At 42.7% G+C, this 27,567-nt stretch overlaps 1 protein-coding gene across 1 annotated transcript; it reads right to left on the bottom strand.

Annotated features, from left to right (window-relative positions):
* Positions 1–611: 611 nt before the first annotated feature.
* Positions 612–27,263, bottom strand: LOC106612678 (collagen alpha-1(IX) chain). The gene is made up of 24 exons (XM_045722930.1): positions 26,792–27,263; positions 25,701–25,813; positions 24,730–24,851; positions 22,717–23,110; positions 22,493–22,570; positions 22,168–22,263; positions 21,902–21,955; positions 17,204–17,257; positions 17,054–17,107; positions 16,917–16,970; positions 16,603–16,656; positions 16,463–16,516; positions 16,319–16,372; positions 13,875–13,928; positions 13,630–13,674; positions 13,483–13,536; positions 13,246–13,299; positions 13,099–13,152; positions 10,123–10,194; positions 10,001–10,036; positions 6,691–6,735; positions 6,539–6,561; positions 1,509–1,655; positions 612–733 (listed from the first exon to the last, which is right to left on the bottom strand). Exons 3-24 carry the CDS (start codon positions 24,732–24,734, stop codon positions 706–708), a joined length of 1,563 nt encoding a protein of 520 aa, XP_045578886.1. The 5' UTR covers positions 24,735–24,851; positions 25,701–25,813; positions 26,792–27,263; the 3' UTR covers positions 612–705.
* Between the last annotated feature and the right edge of the window lie 304 nt (positions 27,264–27,567).

Here is a 27,567-nt window from a genome sequence, read left to right as displayed (position 1 = left end):
TTAGTTTGGGGAACCTGAACAGGGTCTGTCTTGCGTAATACATGTGGAAAAGGCTTTCCACTCCAGGGATGCTGGTGAATCCCTCCAAGAACCATTCAACCCAGAGCAAGTGCTTCGTCTGTGACTTCTTATTTTGTCTTCACAGGGACGTGGAAAGTCTGAATGTTTTCATTCCAATCTATACTGCCAAATACTTTAGCTCTCTTACTCCTGGCGCTTGCAATATGTAAGCATTTTACTTGGCCTGGGAAACACAGAAACACAATAATGTATGGAGTGTGCACTTCAACAGTGTTCCTGAGCAAAACAACCTATTTGTGTAATGAGGCTTAAAGGAATATTCTTGGCATCCTCCAGACAGTGTCCATGTTCAGTTGTTAGAGGATTTCTAAGATAATAATAACACACACACACACACACACATGCGCACACACATGCGCACACACACACACACACACACACACACACACACACACACACACACACACACACACACACACACACACACACACACACACACACACACAGCATAGTAACTCTAACACGTGACACTCACTGGAGGTCCCGGTGTTCCCTTCTGTCCTGTGGGACCGGGGGCACCCAAAGGGACGTCCCCGTAGAGTGGGCACATGGCAGCACATGTCCTTTTCACAGAGTTGGCAAAGGTGGACATCTGTTCCAGCACCACTCTCTTGCAGACCTCAATCACGTGTTGAGCGGGGAGGGTTGGGCCCTGTGAAAACAAATCATGACTGCATCCATTACTTGGAGATTACTCAACGGTGGCCCAATGACATGCGATATGGAATATAACATCACAGAACAGGGCAGGCCCAACCAATGGCATGCAACGCTCTGTGAGGAAATCGGTGAGTGTATGTAATGAACGGAGAGAAACACAAACAACCATTTTTTTGTTAGGCACATTATAGATTTACAGCCAACTCTTGCTGTGAGTCACAAAAAAACAAAACATTAATGATAAACCATTTACAAGCCTTCTCGACACTGTTACCACACATGGTCTATGCCAATCGCTATAATGACTAAGTCTGTCAGAACAGCTCTGATGATGTTAGTGTAGGGTAGCTGTTATATATCTTTTATCAAGGAAAACAGAAGATAGTTGGCATATTGGCACAATGCAGGTTGGAAATATGGTGGCTTGTTTTGAATGGATCAGTCAGTGGATCAGTCAGTACAAAATTATGGCAGTCAATGATGTCACTGTTTACACAACACAATTGAAAGCAGGTTCCAGGCTCTCTTATCACTAGGGGTTGTTGGTGAGTCATCCATTGCATGTGTGACTTTTGTGAGTTTTACTATGTGAGACATATACAGTATAGGTAAAAGTGGTACTGGCTTCGTCTTATTTTTTTTTTTTACCCAGACAGTCAGTAAATAGGCCTACTTTGATATCCAACGCTTGTGTCGCACCTGCCCAAAACAAATTAAGTTACTTGACCTTTTCAGATCCTGCTGAACATGGCACTTTCTGTACTTACCGGTGGCCCTGGAGGACCCTGAAACCCGACTGGTCCTCCATCACCCCGGACACCCTTAATTCCAACTGGGCCAGTGCGTCCAGGCTCGCCCCCTGGCCCACGCTTCCCCCGACCACCGTGGAGACCCTGTGCACCCACGTCTCCAAACTAAAGCACAGACAGAACATCAACAGAAATGTTCTGTAATACACCCACAACATACTGATAGGTTGTTAAATGCCCATTACTAAACTACAATTCCTCTAACGTGGTCCCCATTTGATAGAGCACACAGACATAACCCACTGGGCACAAACTGGTTGAATCAATGTTGTTTCAACAAAAGTTGTCTAAATATTGTGACGTGGAATCTACATTGAAAATACATTAGATTTGAAAAAAGTCATCAACGTAAACGGATGTTTTACGGTTGAAATTTCACCCACAGGATTGTCATCATGGTAACCAAAGGGGTACCTGATGATCTTCTTGGCCTTCCTGTGACACCTGGTGTTGTAGGTGTCCTGGAAAGCAGACAGTGTGCAACCAATGGTACAGTACGTTCAGCTGAGCGTACCACACTCTGTATCACCTTGCGGTCCGCGGCGGTGGAGTTGCTGTACCAGGCTGTGATGCAGGCTGACAGTATGCTCTTGATGGTGCTCCTGTGAGGGTCCTCAGGGACAGGCCCAATTTCTTCCAAATCCTGAGGTTGACAAGTCGCTGTCGTGCCTTCTTCACCACGGTTTCCATGTGGGCGTGCACAGCCTAGTTCCCCCGGAAGTCCACAATCAGCTCCTTTGCTTTTCTGACTTTGAGAGGGAAGTTGTTTACCTGGCACCACACCATCAGAGTGCCTACCTCCTCCCTGTAGGCTGTCTCATCATTGTTGGTAATCAGGCCTACTACTGTCGTGTCATCAGCAAACTTGATGACGGAGTTGGAACAGTGTGAGGCCACGCAGTCTTTGGACACTGTGCTAACAAACCCCCAAACGAGCTTCAACACCATACAACACTCCTTCCGTGGCTTCTAACTGCTTTTAAATTCTAGTAAAACTAAGTGCCAGCTCTTCAACCGATTGCTGCCCGCACCCTCCCGCCCGACTAGCATCACTACTCTGGACAGTTCTGACTTAGAATATGTGGACAAATACAAATACCTAGGTGTCTGGCTGGACTGTAAACTCTCCTTCCAGACTCACATTAAGCATCTCCTATCCAAAATGAAATCTAGAATCGGCATCCTATTTCGCAACAAAGCCTCCTTCACTCATGCTGCCAAACATACCCTCGTAAAACTGACTATCCTACCAATCCTTGACTTCAGCGATGTCATTTACAAAATAGCCTCCAACAGTCTACTCAGCAAACTGGATACAGTCTATCACAGTGCCATCCGTTTTGTCACCAAATTCCCATATACTACCCACCACTGCGATCTGTATGCTCTTGTTGGCTGGCCCTCACTACATATTCGTCACCAAACCCACTGGCTCCAGGTCATCTGTAAGTCTTTGCTAGGTAAAGCCCCACCTTATCTCAGCTCACTGGTCACCATAGCAACACCCACCCATAGCAAGCGCTCCAGCAGGTATATTTCACTGGTCATTCCCAAAGCCAACACTTCCTTTTGCCCCTTCTCCTTCCAGTTCTCTGCTGCCAATTACTGGAACGAATTGCAAAAATCACTGAAGCTGGAGTCGTATATATCCCTCTCTAACTTTAAGCATCAGCTGTCAGAGCAGCTTACCGATCACTGTACCTGTACACAGCCAATCTGTAAATAGCACAACTAACTACCTCATCCCCATATTATTGCTTACCCTCTTGCTCTTTTGCACCCCAATATCTCTACTTGCACATCATCATCTGCACATCTATCACTCCAGTGTTAATGCTAAATTGTAATTATTTTGCCTCTATGGCCTATTTATTGCCTTACCTCCCTACTATTCTACATTTGCACACACTGTACATAGATTTTTAAATTGTTATTTTCTTTTGTGTTATTGACTGTACGTTTGTTTATGTGTAACTCTGTGTTGTTTTTGTCGCACTGCTTCGCTTTATCTCGGCCAGGTTGCAGTTGTAAATTAGAACTTGTTCTCAACTGGCCTACCTGGTTAAATAAAGGATAGGATAGGACTGAGGACGCACCTTTGTGGGACCCCCGTGTTGAGAATAAGTGTGGAGGAGGTAATATTGCCTACCTTCACCACCTGGGGGCGGCCCATCAGGATGTCCAGGACCCAGTTGCATAGGGTGAAGTTCAGTCCCAGGGCCATGAGCTTTGTGGTGAGCTTTAGAGGGTACGATGGTGTTGAAGGCTGAGCTGTAGTTGATGAACAGCATCCTCACATATGCATTCCTTTTGTCCAGGTGGGTGAGTGCAGTGTGCAGTGCAATGGCGATTTTGTCATCCGTGGATCTGTCAGTGTGGTAGGTGAATTGGAGAGGGTCGAGTCTGTCGTGGTGACGGAAGTGACAGAAGTGAGTACTACGGTTGGTAGTCATTCAGTTCAGTTACTTTCCCTTTCATGGGCACAGGGATGATAGCGGACATCTTGAGGCAGGTGGGGATAGTGGCCTGAGCGGCCTGAGCCTGAGAAAAAGGCACATGACAGCACGCCTGGAGTTTGCAAAAAGGCAAGTGAAAGACTCTGACAGCATAAGAGTCGGAGGGGCGGCAGGTAGCCTAGGGGCGGCAGGTAGCCTAGTGGTTAGAGCGTTGGGCCAGTAGCCGAAAGGTTGCTAGATCAAAGTACTTTGTTTCTGGCCATTTTGAGCATGTAATCGAACCCACAAATGCTGATGCTCCTGATACTCAACTAGTCTAAAGAAGGCCAGTTTCATCAGAACAACAGTTTTCAGCTGGGCTAACATAATTGCAAAAGGGTTTTCTAATGATCAATTAGCCTTTTAAAATGATCAACTTGGATTAGCAACGTGCCATTGGAACACAGGAGTGATGGTTGCTGATAATATGCCTCTGTACGCCAATGTAGATATTCCATTCAAAATCGACCGTTTCCAGCTACAATAGTCATTTACAACATTAACAATGTCAACACTGTATTTCTGATCAATTTGATGTTATTTTAATGGACAAAAAATTGGATTTTCTTTCAAAAACAAGGACATTTCTAAGTGACCCCAAACTTTTGAACGGCAGTGTATATATATATTTTTTTTATCCCAGCCCCTGTCCCCGCAGGAGGCCTTTTGCCTTTTGGTTGGCCGTCATTGTAAAAAATAATTTGTTCTTAACTGACTTGCCTAGTTAAAGAAAGGTTAAATAAAAATATTTAATAAATATTCTCTCAAGCTCTGTCAGGTTGGATGGGGAGCGTTGCTGTAGTTATTTTCAGGTCTCTCCAGAGATGTTTGATCGGGTTCAAGTCCGGGCTCTGGCTGGGATACTCAAGGACATTCAAAGACTTGTCCTGAAGCCACATTGTCTTGGCTGTGTGCTTAGGGTTGTCGTCCTGTTGGAAGGTGAACCTTTGCCAAATGTCTGAGATCCTGAGCACTATGGAAATGGTTTTCATCAAGGATCTCTCTGTACTTTGCTCCTTTCTTTTTTCCCTCGATCCCGACTCGTCTCTCAGTCACTTCCGCTGAAAAACATCCCCACAGCATGATGCTGCCACCACCATGCTTCACCGTAGGGATGATGCCAGGTTTCCTCCAGACGTGATGATTGGCATTCAGGCCAAAAAGTTGAATCAGTTGAATCAGACCAAAGAATCTTGTTTCTCATGGGCTGATAGTCTTTAGGTGCCGTTTGGCAAACTCCAAGCAGGCTGTCATGTGCCGTTTACTGAGGAGTAGCTTCCATCTGGTCACTCTACCATAAAGGCCTGATTGGTGGAGTGCTGCAGAGATGGTTATACTTCTGGAAGGTTCTCCTATCTCCACAGAGGAACTCTAGAGCTCTGTCAGAATGACCATCGGGTTCTTGGTCACCTCCATGACCAAGGCCCTTCTCCCCCGATTGCTCAGTTTGGCCAGGTAGCCAGCTCTAGGAAGAGTCTTGGTGATTCCAAATTTCTTCCATTTAAGAATGATGGAGTCCACTGTGTTCTTGGGGACCTTCAATGCTGTAGAACATTTTAGGTACCCTTCCCCAGATCTGTGCCTCGACACAATCTTGTCTTGGTGCTGTACGGACAATTCCTTCGACCTCATGGCTTGGTTTTTGCTCTGACGTACTGTAAACTAGAAACATCTCAAGGATGATCAATGGAAACAAGATGCACCTGAGCTCAATTTCGAGTCTTATAGCAAAGGGTCTGAATACTTATGTAAATGTCATAATTTGAGCTCAGATTTTTTTTTTTTTCATTTGCAAACATTTCTAAAAACCTGTTTTCGCTTTGTCATTATGTGGTATTTTGTGATTGCTGAGGATTTATACAAATGTTTATCCATTTTAGAATAAGGCTGTGACGTAACAAAATTTGGAAAAAGTCAATGGTCCTGAATACTTTTCCGAAGGCACTATGTGTATTTCATTTTCAATACATTTGCAAAATGTTCTGAAAACATATTTTCACTTTGTCATCATGGGGTATTGTGTGTAGATAGGTGAGAGAGAAAAACAAACAAATGAATACATTTTGAACTCAGACTGTAACACAACAAAATGTGGAATAAGTCAAAAATATGAATACTTTCTGAAGGCACTGTATATATGGTTATGTAGAATACCCATGACTTTTTTTTAATTGAACCTTTATTTAACTGGGCATGTCAGTTAAGAACAAATTCTTATTTACAATGACGACCTACACCGGCCAAACCTGGACGACGCTGGGCCAATTGTGCGCCGCCCTATGGGACTCCCAATCACAGCCGGTTGTGATACAGCCTGGATTTGAACCAGGGTGTCTGTAGTGACGCCTCAAGCACTGAGATGCAGACTGCTGCACCACTCGGGAGACTTAACAACAATTCTTCTTACAAATATCTTCTGCAATGACTCTGTCGTCCCCATTTTCTTTCACTGTATGTGACTATGGCAATACAATGCAAGTAAAGTATATTTACCTTGCCTTTTCTCCCTTTTCTCCCTATGGAAAGGAAGTAAACCCAGAGTGAGTACAGTAACATGGGCTTCATGAATACTGTTCAAGATGAAGTAGAAACAATTGAACACAATGACATTTTATATATGAAAAACAAAGCAATAGTATAAGTACCTTTGCACCGTTGACTCCTTGGATCCCTTCAATGCCTGTATCTCCCTGTAAGATACAATTGAAACATAACAGATGATTAAAATGCCATTGGACATTCTACTTATTTTTCACAGACTGACTGTTTGAACATGTTGTTCTCATGGGCTGAAATACAAGACAGCATGTCCTTGCTACCTTCTTTGACTCTAATTCATCTGACCATCGGATGGATGGATGGATGGATGGATGTGTGTATGTGTGTGTGTGTGCGTGCGTGTGCGTGTGTGTGCGTGCATGTGCGTACAATCAGGATGTGTGTGTGTGTGTAGCCAACGTGTCCCCAGAGTCCTTCGCCTCTGTCCTGATGGCAAATGTCAAATGAACATGTACTTCAGAACTAATGCAAAAACGACTTTGTTTTGTAGGTGACATCATGTTCCAACAACAGTAGGCCAATCCATGTCTCCCTTTAGACTCTGTATCAGTCTGATGTCTTCATAACAATTACAAGTATACAAAGAATGACAAGAAAAGGAGATGCAAAGTGCCAAATGCCTAATTCACAGCAATTCTATTTAGTATTCCTGGGAGAGTGTTTAATAACATTTTAATGAAGCATTACTAATGTTGTGTGTAAAACAAAGGTCCATGACATGATTCAGACTTTTGAGAAAAACAAATAAGAGTTACTTAACAAATAGATTAAGGCTTGTACAGATACTGATTTACATTTCTTAATCCATTTAGCCTTTTGAGGGCTTTTAAAGCCAGCACGAAAGGCTCTTAAAATAGGTTCTATTCTGATTTGAGAGCTGACACTGGAAAGACAACAGAGAAGCCCATGGTTTTACTCACACACACTTTGTAGTCTGAAGCCACTACGAGCCAACTAATGACATGACGCAGCCAACATGGAGTGTGCTATGTGCAGTGGGAGCCAACATGGAGTGTACTATGTGCAGTGGGAGCCAACATGGAGTGTACTATGTGCAGTGGGAGCCAACATGGAGTGTACTATGTGCAGTGGGAGCCAACATGGAGTGTACTATGTGTAGTGGGAGCCAACATGGAGTGTACTATGTGCAGTGGGAGCCAACATGGAGTGTACTATGTGCAGTGGGAGCCAACATGGAGTGTACTATGTGCAGTGGGAGCCAACATGGAGTGTGCTATGTGCAGTGGGAGCCAATATGGAGTGTACTATGTGCAGTGGGAGCCAACATGGAGTGTACTATGTGCAGTGGGAGCCAACATGGAGTGTACTATGTGCAGTGGGAGCCAACATGGAGTGTACTATGTGCAGTGGGAGCCAACATGGAGTGTGCTATGTGCAGTGGGAGCCAATATGGAGTGTACTATGTGCAGTGGGAGCCAACATGGAGTGTACTATGTGCAGTGGGAGCCAACATGGAGTGTACTATGTGCAGTGGGAGCCAACATGGAGTGTACTATGTGTAGTGGGAGCCAACATGGAGTGTACTATGTGCAGTGGGAGCCAACATGGAGTGTACTATGTGTAGTGGGAGCCAACATGGAGTGTGCTATGTGCAGTGGGAGCCAATATGGAGTGTACTATGTGCAGTGGGAGCCAACATGGAGTGTGCTATGTGCAGTGGGAGCCAATATGGAGTGTACTATGTGCAGTGGGAGCCAATATGGAGTGTACTATGTGCAGTGGGAGCCAACATGGAGTGTACTATGTGCAGTGGGAGCCAACATGGAGTGTGCTATGTGCAGTGGGAGCCAATATGGAGTGTACTATGTGCAGTGGGAGCCAATATGGAGTGTACTAAAGGCAGTGGGAGCCAACATGGAGTGTACTATGTGCAGTGGGAGCCAACATGGAGTGTACTATGTGCAGTGGGAGCCAACATGGAGTGTACTATGTGCAGTGGGAGCCAACATGGAGTGTGCTATGTGCAGTGGGAGCCAATATGGAGTGTACTATGTGCAGTGGGAGCCAACATGGAGTGTGCTATGTGCAGTGGGAGCCAACATGGAGTGTGCTATGCACTGCAGTGGGAGCCAACATGGAGTGTGCTATGCACTGCAGTGGGAGCCAACATGGAGTGTGCTATGCACTGCAGTGCAGTGGGAGTTGTCTCTCATCAGACAGAATGAAACTTCAAAAACATGTTGAAAGTCCTATATTTGATCTACACATCCGGGGTTTTATATATACAGCTCTGCAGTCTGCATGAGTGAATGTCGTTTTTTACATGTTTTGAAATGCATGAACAGCTGCATTTATTGATCCTGTTGAGAGTCAAATATTTGATCTAACTACTTCCGGGGTTCTATGGAATCTGCATAGTTCTCACTCTACATCAGAGCATGTGGTTTCACGCCGTGAGAGAATTTACATGTTTCATAATACATAAACAGACACATTGATTGTATAACGCACATATGATTGAGAGGATTGTAAGAAACCCATCCTGTAAATACCTGTAACAGGCCCTGTCCAGACCACATGGTGCAAAGCAAGCTTTGAGTTTGGTATCAGCAGGCACATAAACAGGTAGAACAGGCCCTGAACAGGCCCCCAGGGGAGTTTAGTACCTACGTTACCTCAGGTTCAGATGGGGAGAGAATTGGGTTTTCTGTGAAACAAGAGCTATGGCTCTGCCGTGAAAGCCAGTTTGTCACCACTAGTGAACATGCCTTAAGAGCAGAGCAGCCATTTGAGAATTAAGGAGAAGAGGAGAGCCAGTCAGGCGGGGAGAACGAAGTGAATCATACACTAGTTTTTTGTTGTTCCACCCTGGTCATGGGGATTGATGTGGGGTGGTTGACAGGTTAATGGGGGGTAGTGAGCTACAGAAGCTCTGTTTGTGGTGACACATGAATCCTCAAGAACCGTCAGCAGTAACATGACAATTGTATCCGGCTGCTCTATAAAATGACCAAAAATGCAAAGACAGGACAGGTAATACATTTTGTCTGTGCACATCTTTGGATATTGATTTAGAGTAGGTCTAGTGTTTCGTCTAGTGTTGTAACTTAGTCGTGAAATGTTGGTACTGTATTGAATACAGTAGCAAGTCTCATGATCAAATCAGTTAATTGCAAAGCTGCGCTTTTATGTAACATTCTGAAGAACGTCATCTAAACTCACTAACACTTACAGTACAGTATATAGGTATTGGTCACCAGTTTTACCTTAGCGTTGAGAACACAGAGACATGTGATGATAATGTTATGTGATCTAGGTGTAGACTAATGAATGTCTTGACACTTGACTTCATAATTTGAGTGCTATCACACTTCATTATAGAACTCCCTACATGTTTCTCTTCTAGCAGTACAGTAGGTGAATAACGTTGATTACCTTGGGGCCTGGCCGTCCAGCTACTCCCACATGCCCCTGTTGGAGAAATTACATGTTTTAGTGGTTTGGAGAGATTAACTTGTATTTCAAATAGTTTACAAAGAGTCATCCGGAACACTCACGACAGGTCCTGGGGGTCCAATAAATCCGGGTCTTCCTGGCTTTGCTGCTGATCCCTTATAACCTCTGGGGCCCTGGAGAGAGAAGCATTTCTCAAATTTAGCAGAGGGATCACTTAACTTTCACAGTAAAAAATGATCCTGTACAGTAGGACGGCAAATGACTGGACACAGACATCTGTTGAGAAGGATACATTTAATAGTGCTGCTCCTCAATACTCCTCCTTGAATGCAATGGGTCCTTAAAGTGAGACGTGTGAAGATTTGTATTTGTATTTGTATTTATTATGGATCCCCATTAGCTGCTGCCAATGGGGTCCAGCAAAATTAAGGCAGTTACACAATTTTAAAAGCATTTCAATACATTCACAACACATTAAGTGTGTGCCCTCAGGCCACTACTCTACTACCACATATCTACAACACAAAATCCATATGTACATTTTTTTTAAGTACATTTTAGTCATTTAGCAGACGCTCTTATCCAGAGCGACTTACAGTAGTGAATGCATACTTTTCATTTCATGCATTTATTATTATTATTTTTTTTGGACTGGCCCCCCGTGGGAATCAAACCCACAACCCTACGTTGCACACACCATGCTGGCGTTGCAAACACCATGCTCTACCAACTGAGCCACAGGGAAGGCTGTACATGTGTGTATGGCGCATATGTTATCCTGTGTGTATGCATGTGTCTGTGCCTGTGTTTGTGTCTCTTCACAGTCCCTACTGTTGCATAAGGTGTATTTTTATCTGTTTTTTTTATCTGATTCTACTGCTTGCATCAGTTACCTGATGTGGAATAGAGTTCCATGTAGTCATGGCTCTATGTAGAGCTGTGTGTCAGTAGTTCAAACAGACAGCTCTGTGCATTCAATACATCTCACAAATACAAGTAGTGATGAAGTCAATCTCTCCTCCACTTTGAGCCAGAAGAAATTGACATGCATATTACTAATGTTAGCTCTCTGTGTACATGCAAGGGCCAGCCGTGCTGCCCTGTTCTGAGACAATTGCAATTTTCCTAAGTCCCTCTTTGTGGCACCTGACCAATCGACTGAACAGTAGTCCATGTGCGACAAAACTAGGGCCTGTAGGACCTGCCTTGTTGATAGTGCTGTTAAGAAGGCAGAGCAGTCTTTATTATGAACAGACTTCTCCCCATCTCCGCTACTGTTGTTTTGACCATGACAGTTTACAATCCAGGGTTACTCCAAGCAGTTTAGTCACTTGCTCAATTTGCACATTATTCATTAAAAGATTTAGTTTAGGTTTTTGAGGCATTGTCCCAAATACCAAGCTTTTAGTTTTTTTAAAATATTTAGGACTAACTTATTCCTTGCAACCCATTCTGAAATTAACTGCAGCTCTTTGTTAAGTGTTCCAGTCATTTAAGTCGCTGTAGTAGCTGACGTGTATAGTGTTGAGAAATCCGCATACAATAACATACTGGCTTTACTCAAAGCTGCCGTGGGGAATTCCTGATTCTACCTGGATTATGTTGGAGAGGCTTCCATTAACAGGGTTCCCGAGTGGCACAGTGGTCTAAGGCACTGCATTTCAGTGCTAGAGGCACCACTACAGACCCTGGTTTGATTCCAGGCTGTACCACAACCGGTTGTGATTGGGAGTCCCATAGGGCGGAGCACAATTGGCCCAGCGTCGTCTCGGTTAGGGTTTGGCCAGGGTAAGCCGTCATTGTAAATAAGAATTTGTTCTTAACTGACTTGCCTAGTTAAATAAAGGTTAAATAAAATAAATGAAGAACACCCTCTGTGTTCTGTTAGACAGGTAACTCTTTATCCACAATATAGCAGGGGGTATAAAGGCCAAACACATGTGTTTTTCCAGCAGCAGACTATGATCGATAATGTCAAAAGCCAGACCCCACAATCTTTTTATCATCAATTTCTCTCAGCCAATAATCAGTCATTTATGTAAGTGCTGTGCTTGTTGAATGTCCTTCCCTATAAGCGTGCTGAAAGTCAATTTGTTTACTCTAAAATAGCATTCTATCTGGTCAAAGACTGTTTTTTCCAAAAGTTTACTAAGGGTTGGTAACAGGCTGATTGATCAGCTATTTGAGCCAGTAAAGGGGGCTTAGATAGTGGATTGACTTTTGCTTCCTTCCAGGCCTGAGGGCACACACCTTCTAGTAGGCTTGAATTGAGGATATGGAAAATAAGAGTGGCAATATCGTCTGCTATTAGCCTCAGTAATTTTCCATCCAAGCTGTCAGACCCCGGTGGTTTGTCTTTGTTGATAGACAACAATAATTTTTACACCTCTTCCACTTTCACTTTACGGAATTCAAAATGACATGCTTGTCTTTCATAATTTGGTCAGATATACTTGGATGTGTAGTGTCAGCGTTTGTTGGTGGCATGTCATGCCTAAGTTTGCTGATCTTGCCAATGAAAAAATCATTAAAGTAGTTGGCAATATCAGTGGGTTTTGTGATGAATGAGCCATCTGATTCAATGAATGATGGAGCTGAGTATGCCTTTTTAGCCAAAATTTCATTTAAGGTGCTCCAAAGTTTTTTACTGTCATTCTTTATATAATTTATCTTTGTTTCATAGTATAGTTTCTTCTTATTTTTATTCAGTTAAGTCACATGATTTCTCAATTTGCAGTATGTTTGCCAATTGGTTGTGCTGCCAGACTTATTTGCCATCCCTTTTGCCCATCCCTCTCAACCATACAATTTTTTAATTCCTCCTCAATCCACGGGGATTTAACCATTTTTACCGTCATTTTCTTAATGGGCTTATTAGTAGCTGGAATAAGCAATTCCATAAATGTGTCAGGTGCAGCATCTGGTTGCTCCTCATTACACACCACAGACCAGGGAATATTCTTTAAATCATCAACATAAGAATCACTACAAAACTTCTTGTATGACCTCTTATACACTATATTAGGCCCAGCCTTTGGAACTTTGGTGTGAAAGATGTGAAAGACGACTGTACTTACAGTTTGGCCTTGAGGCCCCATCTCCCCTGCTGGCCTCAGCACTCCTTTCTCCCCCTGTTTAGGGTAAAACCACACACCTTAATTAACATATATGAATCTAACTAATGAAAAATAAATTGTTTTTGTTTTATTGGCTAGTTCTGTTACCATTATTCCGAATTGGCCGTTTCTGCCCTCCGGGCCCTGTGGTCCTTGATAAGCCTTGAGAACGGATAGATAATAGAACAGATCAGATACAGACAATAGATATGGTGCACATTCCCCGGCTCATCATGTCTCATGAGGGGTATTCGACATGTTGCTGATGTCCTAAAAATACATGGTACACAAGGTCAAAGCATTCCTGTAAACAGCAACATGGATGATACAAGACTGTGAACCTACCTCTACTCCTATGTCACCATCTCTCCCAGGCAAACCGGGGTCTCCAATAATGCCCTGTAGAGATATGTTGTTATTGGTGTTACTAAAGGTTTGCCAAAGCTTGCTCATCTCTGAGATTAAACGTACATTTTAGTCGGAATAACTCACCTTTTGTCCAATGGTGCCATATCTTCCTTCTGCTCCTTGGGTACCCTGGTGTTGACAAACAAGTTGAATAATGAGACTGTTGGTATCACTGATATATGTCATTTTATTTGATATAGCAATATGTCCATTTCTAGTTCTACTGCATATGCTTGTAAATATATACTATTGTTGTTGGTGAATAATGTAAAGCGGAAGAACTGTTTGCATGTCTAGAAATGAGAGACGTGATGATGTGACATACGTACAGGTTGGCTCTTTTCCCCAGCAGCTCCGGTCTCTCCAGGATCACCTACAACACCCTGTCAAGACAGAACGTCAACGTCAAGACAAACCACATGTGGGATGAAAAAACAAAAAATGGACCAATGTAAAGCCTCTGTGGCTTCATTTATTCTGTTTATTTATTCTGTTTCACTGAAATGAGACAAACTTTACTTTCAATTCAAATAAAATGTTATTTGTCACATGCGCCGAACTCCAACGAGAGTAGACTTTACCAAGAAATGCTTACTTACGAGCCCTTCCCAGTGATGAGGGGGAAACAATGAAAAAGTAACATAAGTGGAATAAAATACACAATAATAAAGCTATATACAGGGAGGACCAGCACCAGATCATTGTGCAGGGGTACAAGGTATTTGAGATATGTACAGTGCATTCGGGAAAATATTCAGACCCTTTCCCTTTTCCACATTTTGTTAAGTTACAGCCTTAATCTAAAATGGATTAAATAAAACATGTCCTCATCAATCTACACACAATACCCCATAATGACAAAGCAAAAACAGGTTTGACGAAATTTTAGCATGTTTATAAAAAATTCAAAACATAAATACCTTATTTACATAACTATTCAGACCCTTTGCTTTGATACTCAAAATTGAGCTCTGGTGAATCCTGTTTCCATTGATCATCCTTGAAATGTTTCTACAACTTGATTGGAGTCCACCTGTGGTAAATTCAATTGATTGGACATGATTTGGAAAGGCACACATCTCTCTATTTAAGATCCCACAGCTGATCCCACAAGCCATGAGATCGATGGAATTGTCCGTAGAGCTCCGAGTGTCGAGGCACAGGTCTGGAGAAGGGTACCAAAAAATGTCTGCAGCATTAAAGATCCCCAAGAACACAGTGGCCTCCATCATTCTTATATTGAAGAAGTTTGGAACCACTAAGACTCTTCCTAGAGCTGGCTGCCCGGCCAAACTGAGGAATCGGGGGAGAAGGGCCTTGGTCAGGGAGTCAACCAAGAACCCAATGGTCACTCTGATAGAGCTCCAGAGTTCCTCTGTGGAGATGGGAGAACCTTCCAGAAGGACAACCATCTCTGCAGCACTCCATCAATCAGACCTTTATGGTAGAGTGGCCAGCCAGAAGCCACTCCTCAGTAAACGGCACATGACAGCCTGCTTGGAGTTTGCCAAAAAGACACGTAAAGGACTCTCAGACCATGAGAAACAAGATTCTCTGGTCTGATGAAACCAAGATTGAACTCTTTGGCCTGAATGCCAAGTGTCAAGTCTGGAGGAAACATGGTACCATCCTACAGTGAAGCATGGTGGTGGCAGCATCATGCTGTGGGGATGTTTTTCAGCGGCAGGGACTGGGAGACTAGTCAGGATTGAGGGAAAAATTAACGGAGCAAAGAACTTGCTCCAGAGCGCTCAGGACCTCAGACTGAAGCAAAGGTTCACCTTCCAACAGGACAACAACCCTAAGCACACAGCCAAGACAATGCAGGAGTGGCTTCGGGGACAAGTTTCTGAATGTCCTTGAGTGGCCCAGCCAGAGCCCGGACATGAACCCAATCGAACATCTCTGGAGAGACCTGAAAATAACTGTGCCGGGATGCTCCCCATCCAACCTGACAGAGCTTGAGAGGATCTGCAGGGAAGAGTGGGAGAAACTCCCCAAACACAGGTGTGCCAAGCTTGTAGCGTCATACCCAAGAAGACTTGAGGCTGTAATCACTGCCAAAGGTGCTTCAACAATGTACTGAGTAAAGGGTCTGAATACTTGTTTAAATGTGATGTTTCCTTTCTTTATTTTTTATACATTTGCAAAAATGTCTAAAAACCTGTTTTCGCATTGTTATTAAGGGGAATTATATGTAGATTGATGAGATAGAAAAAACAATGTCATACATTTTACAATAGGGCTGTAACATAACAAAATGTGGAAAAAGTCAAGGGGTCTAAATACTTTCTGAATGTACTGTATGGACATTTACACAATTTGTTCCTGTTTGTTGTGACTGGAGTTGTTTTAATGTCACTAAGGACTTCTTCATCTACAGTGGAATTTGATGGACAGTATTTCCAGTAAACATCCTCACTGCCTTGTTAACTAACCTACAGATAGTCCTCCCACTAGGAAATCACTAGGGCTAAAAGTCCTACCATTACTAACTCAATTTGTTGAGTCAAGACTATTCCCAAACCTGGCTAGAGGTTCTAATATTGTTTGTGCTGAATTTCTTTTTTGCCTGCGCTACATACAAATATATCATTGACTAGTAAAGGCCCCTACTTTTGTGTAGAAAAATATTTTCCATCATTATTATTATTCGAAATTTTAAATAAAAAAGTATTATTATCTGATTTTTCAGGGGGTGCTGCAGCACCCCTACTTCCCGCAGCTATGATTATCATAACAAGTGGGGTTGACTGTGTGGCCCCCAACATACCTGCGCTCCCTGTGCCCCAACCGGTCCTTCAACACCGGAGGGCCCTTCTTCTCCCTACAAACAAGCATACAAGCATACAATGTTATTGAAAATTAAATAATTCGTAGGAGAGAACATGGAGAAATAAGAGTAAATGATATTCACTTTCACTCCAGTATATCCTGGAATTCCTTCATATCCAAGTGGACCTGGATCTCCCTTCAAGAAGACAAACAAGTTAGTCAATGATGATAAAACCAATGACAATACTGCAATATGTGTCTCTCATCTTTAGAAAAACGTACAGTTCCTCCTTGTTCTCCGGTCTCACCCAGCTCTCCAAGTGACCCCCGAGTTCCCTGTAATCATCAAAACACCCATATGAGACCCTCTTAATCTTCTATTACATAGTACAAGCACGACACTCAGGAAAACAACACACTCATTAAAAGTAGCAACTTTGTTACTTTTCAAAATGACTACATATGCTCGGAGCCATAATTATTATATACTGTATATATGACTCTGCAATCTGCATATGCTGAGTTGGCAGGCCAAATGGAAGCCTAGGGGATTTGAAGAGACCCCATGCTCCATGACGAACCACAACACAACCTACCTTGAAGCTCCCGGTGCCTTGTAATCCCTTCAGACCTTTGGGACCTCTTTCACCCTGAAACACAGCAGCTCTAATCTGTACTGTGACACCACTAACCAGCTGAAGAGATTATGGAAATGTGTTTGATGGTGGATTACATAAAGGCCATGAAGTCCTCTCATCCCCTTATTTCCTTTGATTCCTTCAATGCCCTGAGGGAGACAGGTTGTTGTTATACACATTTTATGAATTTGTTTAAACACAAACAAACATTGAAACAAAGGTGTTGACCTCTGAGGGTGTCTTACCTTAGGGCCTGGCTCCCCAACATGGCAATAGTCACCTGTCTGTCCCATACCTCCCTGCAGCAGAATTATTTTTTTAATTAGTTACAAAGCAGACTAGGGGAAGAAAGACAATGTGAGCTGTATAGCAAGCTGGTGGAAAACCAGATTATGCTAGATATACACTACCAGACCAAAAGTATGTGGACACCGACTTGTCGAACATCTCATTCCAAAATTATAGGCATTAATATGGAGTTGGTCTAACCTTTGTTGCTATAAAAGCCTCCACTATATGTTGTAACATGGCTGCAGGGACTTGCTTCCATTCAGCCACAAGAGCATTAGTGAGGTCGGGCACTGATGTTGAGCGATAAGGCCTGGCTCGCAGTCGGTGTTCCAATTCATCCCAAAGGTGTTTGATGGGGTTGAGGTCAGGGCTCTGTGCAGGCCAGTCAAGTTCTTCCACACCGATCTCAACAAACTATTTCTGTATGGAACTCACTTTGTGTACGGGGACATTGTCATGCAGAAACAGGAAAGGGCCTTCCCCAAACTGTTGCCACAAAGTTGGAAGCACAGAATCATTTAGAATGGGATTGTATGCTGTAGCTTATAAGATTCCCCTTCACTGGAACTAAGGGGCCTAGCCCGAACGATGAAAAACAGCTCCAGTCCATTATTCCTCCTCCACCAAACTTTATAGTTGGCACTATGCATTGAGGCAGGTAGCATTGTCCTGGCATCCGCCAAACCCAGATTGATGAAGCGTGATTCATCACTCCAGAGAACGAGTTACCACTGTTCCAGAGTCCAATGGCGGCGCGCATTACACCACTCTAGCCGACGTTTGGCATTGCGCATGGTGATCTTAGGCTTGTGTGCGGCTGCTCGACCATGGAAACCCATTTCATGAAGCTCCCAACGAACAGTTCTTGTGCTGACTTTGCTGCCTGAGGCAGTTTGGAACTCTGTAGTGAGTGTTGCAACCGAGGACAGTTGATTTTTCAGCACTCGGCGGTCCCAATCTGTGAGTTTGTGTGGCCTACTGTACCTCAGACAAAAAATTGTAGACCTCCACAAGTCTGGTTGATTCTTGGGAGCAATTTCCAGACACATGAAGGTACCACGCTTATCTGTACAAACAATAGTACACAAGTATAAACACCATGGGACCACGCAGCCGTCATACCGCTCAGGAAGGAGACGCCTTCTGTCTTAGAGATGAACGTACTTTGGTGCGGAAAGTGCAAATCAATCCTAGAACAACAGCAAAGGACCTTGTGAAGATGATGGAGGAAACAGGTACAAAAGTATCTATATCCACAGTAAAACGAGTCCTATATCGACATAACCTGAAAGGCCGCTCAGCAAGGAAGAAGCCACGGTTTGCAACTGCACATGGGGACAAAGATTGTACTTTTTGGAGAAATGTCCTCTGGTCTGATGAAACAAAAATAGAACTGTTTGGCCATAATGACCATTATGTTTGGAGGAAAAAGGGGGAGGCTTGCAAGCCTAAGAACACCATCCCAACCGTGAAGCATGGGGGTGGCAGTATCATGTTGTGGGGGTGCTTTGCTGCAGGAGGGACTGGTGCACTTCACAAAATAGATGACATCATGAGAAAGGAAAATTATGTGGATATATTGAAGCAACATCTCAAGACATCAGTCAGGAAGTTAAAGCTTGGTTGCAAATGGGTCTTCCAAATGGACAATGACCCCAAGCATACTTCCAAAGTTGTAGCAAAATGGCTTAAGGACAACAAAGTCAAGGTATTGGAGTGGCCATCACAATGCCCTGACCTCAATCCTACAGAAAATTTGAACTGAAAAAGCGTGTGCGAGCAAGGAGGCCTACAAACCTAATTCAGTTACACCAGCTCTGTCAGGAGGAATGGGCCAAAATTTACCCAACTTATTGTGGGAAGCTTGTGGAAGGCTAACAAATACCAATTGAGTGTATGTAAACTTCTGACCCACTGAGAATGTGATGAAAGAAATAAAAGCAGAAATAAATAATTCTCTCTACTATTATTCTGACATTTCACATTCTTAAAATAAAGTGGTGATCCTAACTGACCTAAGACAGGACATTTTTACTAGGATTACATGTAAGGAATTGTGAAAAGCTGAGTTTAAATGTATTTGGCTAAGGTGTATGTAAACTTCCGACTTCAACTGTAATTCTAGTGAAATTTGCACTTGCGTCATGCAGAACACACAAGCTCACCTCAGGGACTTTCCTATTTTTCTGTTTTGCACAGTGTTCATGCAGAACCCCGCTTAGGCATGCAAAATCGTATGACTGAACTTACAGTAATTAAATGTGAAATAATAAATGATGTCATGAGTGAACTACTGTAGAGCAGTGTATCACAGCCATCCATGGTGACTGTTATACAGTAGTCTTGGCCAGTGGAATGTGGCTCTGACTGATTGTATAAGACAGACCAGACATCGGAGCAACACACTGGAGTTTCCCAATCTGTCAAGCGTGTGGGCATGACAGTAAGTTATATGCATTTCATTGTGGCCTTTGAATGGAATATACAATATCAATCCAAACACTTGAAGCTATCATAATAACCATAACATTTCCTTGGAGGAGTTAGATGTTTACAGAAGGATGAAATCTGAACTCGGGCTATTAGGGGTTCCTAGTAGTACATGATGACTATAATGATGTGTTAAATATTTCCTTTAGACCAAAGATCTAAGTAGTGCAAGACATGCTGACCCCTGAAACATGGAGTTAGAGTTAACACAGTGTAGACCACAATTTATGACCCGAGGAAAGATGTGTCATAGCTAAGGGAAAATTGAACAACTTATTCTGTAAGTGTTTCCACACAGATGCCCATATCCTCACTCATATAAGACACTGTTTGGCCTTTGAATTGGGGTTATTCTACTTGGTCAACCAACACCTTTGATCAAGACCAACAGTCCTCTATTCCATGGCACCAGTTTATTAACCATCTCACTTCAGACCACGCCATGTACAGTCAGCTGCTAAGAGGCTAACCTTGGAGACGCTAAACGCTTTATCCAGAAGCATGACCGTGAACTTTACAACTTTACTAATGGAAGGACCACCCACCCACCGGGATGGTCAGTTCATATATTGGAGCCAGGGAATGCCCTCCTTAGATGTCAGCGGGGGTGGCTATAAACATCGTCATGCTCTGTGACTTACATATTGGCAGGGCATGAGGGTTCCACTGAGTCACAGAAGACAGATGTTGGCCCCCAACTGAGCTCCAGAAACAGTATGTCCCCCTCATCCGCCTGTCTTTGAGTGAGTACCCAGCGTAGTTGTGTCTGTCTGTCTGTGGTTGTGTGTGTGTCTGTGTGCGTGCGTGCGTGCGTGCGTGCGTGCGTGCGTGCGTGCGTGCGTGCGTGCGTGCGTGCGTGCGTGCGTGCGTGCGTGCGTGTGTGCGTGCGTGTGTGTGTGTGTGTGTGTGTGTGTGTGTGTGTGTGTGTGTAATATGTGGAATATATGGGCCATTTTCGCCCAGAGTCTCTCCAGACTAAAGGGCATGTTAAATGCCAAGCCAACAACTTGTCCTCTGTCTTTGAAGACCCACTGCCAGCCTTGCACACTATTGGGCACATGTTCTCGGTTCTCTGGGTTGGGTTTAAAAGACATTAAGCATTTTAACTCCAGCATACCACTGAGTACTGGAGCTTCATCAAAGAGGTAAAGAGATAAATTAGTCATAACTCAGTCTCAATGGAAATAATCATGTCTACTGCCTAAAGCATACAAGCAGGATTATGTTTGCATAGTCAAACATGTAATTGAATCCTGATGCAATGAGTATGCCATGTCCTTTAATTAAACTGCTTAATAAACATTTTGTCCTCTGCTCTGCGCTGGATGGCTCTCTATTGTACTTTAAGAGGTTCTGTTCTCAACTCTCTCCAGTCCTCTGACAATGACAAAGCATTCTTCCTGAGTGCTAAGTAAATGAAGGGCAGTCGTATGATGTTGATGACTACGATGACTACGATTAAAACAATTATGATACAATGATTAATATGTATGAAACATAGCAACCTACCGTAGCAAGTAAAACGACATTCATTATTAGGCATTTGCAACAATGTTATGCAACTGTCTGCTTTTGCTGTGCGTGGAATTCAACACAATCAGATTCAATCTATTAAGTGTTCTATTATTAAGCATCTCCTAATGTTAAAATGAAACCAGACAGTTTACGATCCTTTGCCATGTTGATCTAAACCATTTCCCTTCCAATGCAGATAAGCCTGGTATTGAAATATGGATCTTCCAGCACTCTGCCCTTCTATTATCACTTCACATCCATTCTCATGCGGTGCTCCCCAGGGACAGATGCATACGGCCTTCAGTAGTCCCAACGTGAGTGGGGGCCCAGTGTTTACCATTTCTAGGCGTCCCTGCTTCTGCTCCATCATACCATTTCTCAGTTATGCTTCCATTGCCCTTTTCCACAACTTCACTGCTGTCGAGCAAGCAGGGGATGTTCTATTTAATTAACTGTAGAAACCTCCTCAGTCAATCCGGGGCCTACAGCCCAACATCTAATGTCTGCATACTGTAAAATCTACAAAGACCAACAGAGAGCATACATTCTTAGTGACAATTACCACTCATTATTCTAAGTTATTGACCCTCACCAAAACAGCTCAACTCAACACCGTAGTGAGAACTATAATGAGAAAATGTCCTTACCCAGTTGCCTAGTCTTCCTGGCTCTCCTGTGTTGCCTGGGCGACCTCTGTGACCCTGCAGATGGAGAAATACAGTGGTAGTAGTTACCATTAGCCTGGACCACGAGCAAGCCAAGTTGGTCTCATCCTGTATGTGCTGTAAGCAACTCTTTTACCTATCATTGCCAATGAACGAACACAGAGACTGGCCCGCCAGGCTGATGGCTCTCAGCTCATGATTCAAAGCAGTGGTGCTGTAATGGGAACTGTAATGAGCCTAGTAGTCACCTTTGTTCCTGGGGGCCCCTGGTTGCCAGGCTGTCCGGGCATACACGTACAGGTGGCCCTTCCTGCTGTCAGTCCAATTTCACCATACCCTCCACACTGAATAGAATAGAACTTGATTAGTCAATCTGTAGGGACAGAACTAATTCTTATGATTGGTTCCCTACTCCCTAGAGACACCACACAAACACACAGCACACATTTGGGAGGAGCACGTAGTCACTTCTATGGGAGACAATGAGAGTACAGGCTAGATTAAAAGACATACTGTCCTGTACGTATCTCTCAGTGAGGAACATGAACCCGCTGACAGTCGCATCCAACTCACCACACTGGAGAGCTCACAGCAGTCCTCTGAGTAGGCCTTCTCTGGATCACAGGACACATCCATCTGCTGGAGGTCTACCTACAGTACCAGGACACGAGATATTATGTTCAGTGTGCTTTCATATGAACACTTAATTGACTGTGCTGCCTTCATCAATGTTGACTACAATTGCAAAATACTGTAGGCAACCCAGCATGATTTGGTCTGAACAGCACAGAACTTACTGAGGCGGAGCGGTCTCTCACAGCCCTCTTTACAATGGAGGTGTAACCTTGGTGGATGATGGGTCTGGGATTGTCGATGGGCTCCACGCTCACCTCCTCGCAATCCACCAGCAACTTGACCTTATCGCCCTTGACCTGCAGCGCCAGCTTGTGCCACTCGCCGTCGAACAGCTTTTCCACCCGGTGGAATGTGCGCAGCATCTGGGTGCCACGGGGGCTGGTGTAGAAGAAGTCCAGAGATCGTGTGTCGCCCTGAAAACGGAGGCCCACCTGTTCACGTCCATCAGTGTCGCTGACCTGCCACAAGTTCCAGGACCTCTTGGCGGCGTCCTTCGTCACCTTAAATGTGGCAATGATGGAGTAGTCGGAGGGCAGGCCGTCGGGGTACACATCACTGTGGCACGACAATCATGGGGTATTAGGAGACATGTAGAACAAGCACTTGCATTTGTAGTACAATTGTATTTAGAATAAAATGATCAAATACCTTTGAAACAACACAATCGGTGTTGCACGGACTTTTAACATTTGATAGCTTTTCCCACTGCTTTTAAACCCCTGCTTTTGGTTTCAAAACCACCCTCGTTGGAAACTAGTTGGAAACTCTGAAACTGAAACTTAATCTACCATTAATGTTTTCAATCACAGCAGGCCTGTTGCACAACCTAATTGTATACACTCTCTTCTCTCCCTCTGTGGCTTCCTGTCAAGACAAATCACTCCTGTTGCCTTTTGATGCCGTACTTTGACATTTTACATCATTCTTTGTTTCCATGATTTGTATTTAATTTATAGTAACACACTTCTGCTACTCAATATAAACATATCTTAGTTGTCAGGCATTGAAGATTTTAAATTTTTATAAAAGAAAATGTAAGGGAGTACATCAGATTTAATATTGCAGATAGATTGTGGCTTCCATCAATGTAATTGTCTGTATCACTTCCAATCCCCCATATATTTTGGGGGGAAAATATACATCTACAGGCATACACATACATACAAGCATTGAACGTTCATTGAGGACAGCTTTGCTGGCCACAACATACAGAGGGAAAAGACCCAACAAAAAGATTAACTACTGATGTTCAATGCCTCCCATCAATGAGTCGACAGACAGCATGAATCTGTGTGTAGCCTATCTGAGGATGGCTGGGGAAAACCCTCCCCTATTCCAATTTAACAATGATGTCTTCATTTCCAAAGGAAACCCTGGATGATAGGCTGATACACTATAACTACTCATAATGCATTTTGACCAACAACACATCATTATGCTAATCAACAAACGAGTAAATTACTGGAATGAAATTCCAGTGGTGTTCCACCAACTGTCCATTGGCGAACATCAAGTGATGAAGCAAAGGCACATTTGTAGGTTTCCGTGCAGGAGAGGAAATCAAATCTGTTGTTTGGAAGTGATAATTACACTGAGTGGAAAAACCGTGGAAACCCCATTGGCAAAGGAGCAGAGAATAAACATAGCTCATACAATACACGTCGCATTAATCTTTCATTTTGGTGCATGGTCCTAGCACATGTTGACTAGCTCACATGGGAGGAAAGTAGGAAACCTTAAGATAAACATAATTATTCACCGTCAGTGAGGAGGAATGACAACGTTTGGGCGCTGGGTCTCGTTCAGGAGGATGCAACATACTGGAAATACTACAAATAAAGCTAATATGATGACTTTTTCTACATGTCAGTAAGGCATGTCGATTCTATAACATGTTTCTAAAGTTGGAACAATGTTGTGCCCTACCCTTACACTTTGGTTGATTACTTTTATCTGTACTTTTGTGCCTTTTCAATTATGTAATTATTTTAACTATGTGTGTTAAGTTTGTATATCAGGAAAATTCTACTCGGGACCACTTTGGAAATAAGTGTTTTCCTGTGTTATCCTCTGAGAATCAACTGTACATCTTGACATTTATTTATTTGAAACCTCACAATCAAATTCCAATCTATTCTAATCAGTTTGGCCTCAAATGTGCATGCAGACAGTACCTCATTGTTTTGCGTAGGTGGATGGCAGGGTTCACGGTAGGCCACTGAATCAGGTTCAGATCCGTCTACTTTCCTCACCCCTCTGGACTTAGATACACGGAACTCCTCTAGCATGTCATAACCTCAGAGTAAAAACATGCAGCTCAGTTTTTCACCAAGGTCATGTTCATAGTGTTGAAGGGTTAAAGTAAGGCAGTGAATGACGAGGATCTGGATGCATTTTTAGACATAAAACACATCATTTGAAAAAGTCACAAAGTAGATTGAACAGTGAAGTGGCAGAGGGCATGTGGAAGGACTGGACAGGTGAATAAATCAAAAAGTGATTTATCGCAAAATATGATCAATGAAACAATGATTATTGGTATTCATGTTACTGGTATTCAACAGCATCAAACTTTTTCAATGTAATGTTTTGTGAAATAGTTATTTGTTCAATCCGTGTTGATTTGCAGTAACTTAAAGAACAGTACACTTGATTACACACTACAAAATGTCATTACACTTGGCACAACATTAATTCAGTTGACTCTCATGACTCTCATTCCCACAGTTGAAGGGTGTCATATTTCCTAATTCTATGGGTGTCATTTCATTCAGAAAATGGGAAGTCCGGATGTTTTCGACCTCACAGTGACGTCAGTTGGGGTTAGTAGTGATACATTCTGTTAAGCCAAAATCCCATACTGACTGCAGGAACTACTCAAGAGGGGAAGGATGTGTGCTCTTCTGAGAGGATTATGGTTTTATGTACCAGTGCTGCCACTTGCTGGTCATACAGAAATAGAGGATCAAATTATATTGCATTGCACGGAACACTGTTCATAAATTTCCACGCCAACCAACTTTGCTAATATTGGAAAGAAAGAATACAGACAGTCTTGAGAAAAGCTGAAAATCAATCAAGCAGTATTATTATACCCTCAATAAACAGCAAAAGGAAGAAAAAAATGTCATTTTATGGTACTTACTTGGTAATTCCTGGCATTTGGTCATTCCAAAGAAAGCTAGAAGTACTGGGAAAACCAGCATTTCTTTGAAGGCTTGCATTTTCTAAATGTGATGTGCCAGGGATTATAAACACCTGCAAAAGTAAAATAAGCAAAGCTCTAAGATCAGGGAAATCTCACTTAAATGTTAGCCATTTCCCCTGATTATCTATAGTGAGGAACAGTGTACTGTTTTACTAAATTGGTAGGATTAGGTCTATTGTAATCAAATGCAAATAATAAATACTCAACAAGAAAATAACATTACCCTACTACATTAATAATAGAAATAACAGCATTCTAGAAGAAATGTTGATTACACATGAACACAAAAATATAATGTCAGACATATATTTTACAGGTTTATGTAAGTCTATAAATCAGCATCAAATAATCTATAAAAATTATGTACTTTTCCTTCTGGAATTAAATTATGTCCGATAATAATATTAAATCAAGTCCAATCAGGCAATTGGTCAGAAAAGTGCCAATAATAACTTGGTCACAGCTAACCATACCGAAGGAGTCACATAATCTTTCATGAACCGTGAAAAAATATATCAACTTCACTATGTGAAAAGAAGATTATCCCAACAAATCAAAGCACACAATATCAAATAATGTTCACATATGCTCAAATCTCAACCATTGAATAGAATTGAGATATTTCATTTAGTCAAAAAAGTAGGCAGAAGTTAATTTGATTCTTTGACATTTTGTTCCCATAAAACACTATTCATTATCCAGATCCAAAACCGCTACAGTAGAATCTACTTTACTGAATTGATGGAGCTATTATCTTAGTCTACTCTTAAATCAGACAAATTACACTTTTTTTCGTACTTTTTCCGTATATATATATATATATATATATATATATATTTATTATTTATTTTTATCCCCAATTTTGTGATATCCAATTTTAATTAGATGCCAGTAATATTTGTCCACAATAAATCGATGGCCAATTGTTTCCAGCACACACAACAGACACCATCATATTTCAATTAAATAATAATAAAATCGAAACATACCTATATATGAATGTAGACAATATTGTAAAGATCACTCACATATTCCTGAAAAAGAGGCCCCGATGTGGACTGCTTTCGGTTCCTTTACAGTTCCCGCAGTGAGGATATAACCAATTTTAAAGTGGCATCCCTAGGCCAAACCATGCCTTAAACCATTCAGAAAGATAGTGGCTGGTCTCAGGAAGACCTGACCCTTCTTTGCACTCCACTCTACCTTCGGTCCCCAGGGGATCTGATCTCTCCCACAGGCCTGTCTCCTCTGCTGAAACACACTGGTTGTCCTGAGAACGCTCAGGACGTTAGGAGCACAAGCAAAATCTATATCTTTCAACGCATTATTGATTGGGATGGCATAAAATAGACTGAAATGAATTTGCAAGGAGCATGGTCGCCTGTCCTTTCCTACACCTGTCATCTCCTCTGAAGCCTCCCTAATCATTATTCAGCAATAAATATGTACATTTTTCTTTGCATATTAACTTGCCACAGTTCATATATGTATTTTCATTATTTTAGGCTACTTTTATCAACTAAAAGGTGAAACATTTTTGGTTATGTGACCGCCTTCCCAGGACAGTCAGTTGCTGTCCCGATTTCCACTGTTAGAAACGTGTAGTATGTCGCATTCATGCGCGAGGAGCGCTCCGCAAACGTTCCCCGCACAGAGAATGGTGGTGCTGGGAATACCATTAACCCAAAACCCGTAAAACCCTGCACTGAACCTGGGCATGTGGCCTAAAATAAACGAGAGTTGGATTAGTCAAATACACCCTGCTTGTGGACCTTCACTGATGACATGGCTCTGAATGAAAAAT

This window comes from Salmo salar, chromosome ssa01, assembly GCF_905237065.1.
Source record: "Salmo salar chromosome ssa01, Ssal_v3.1, whole genome shotgun sequence".
NCBI lineage: Eukaryota > Metazoa > Chordata > Actinopteri > Salmoniformes > Salmonidae > Salmo > Salmo salar.
Note: the sequence above shows the minus strand (reverse complement) of the source record. Positions and strands in the feature narration are given on the sequence as shown.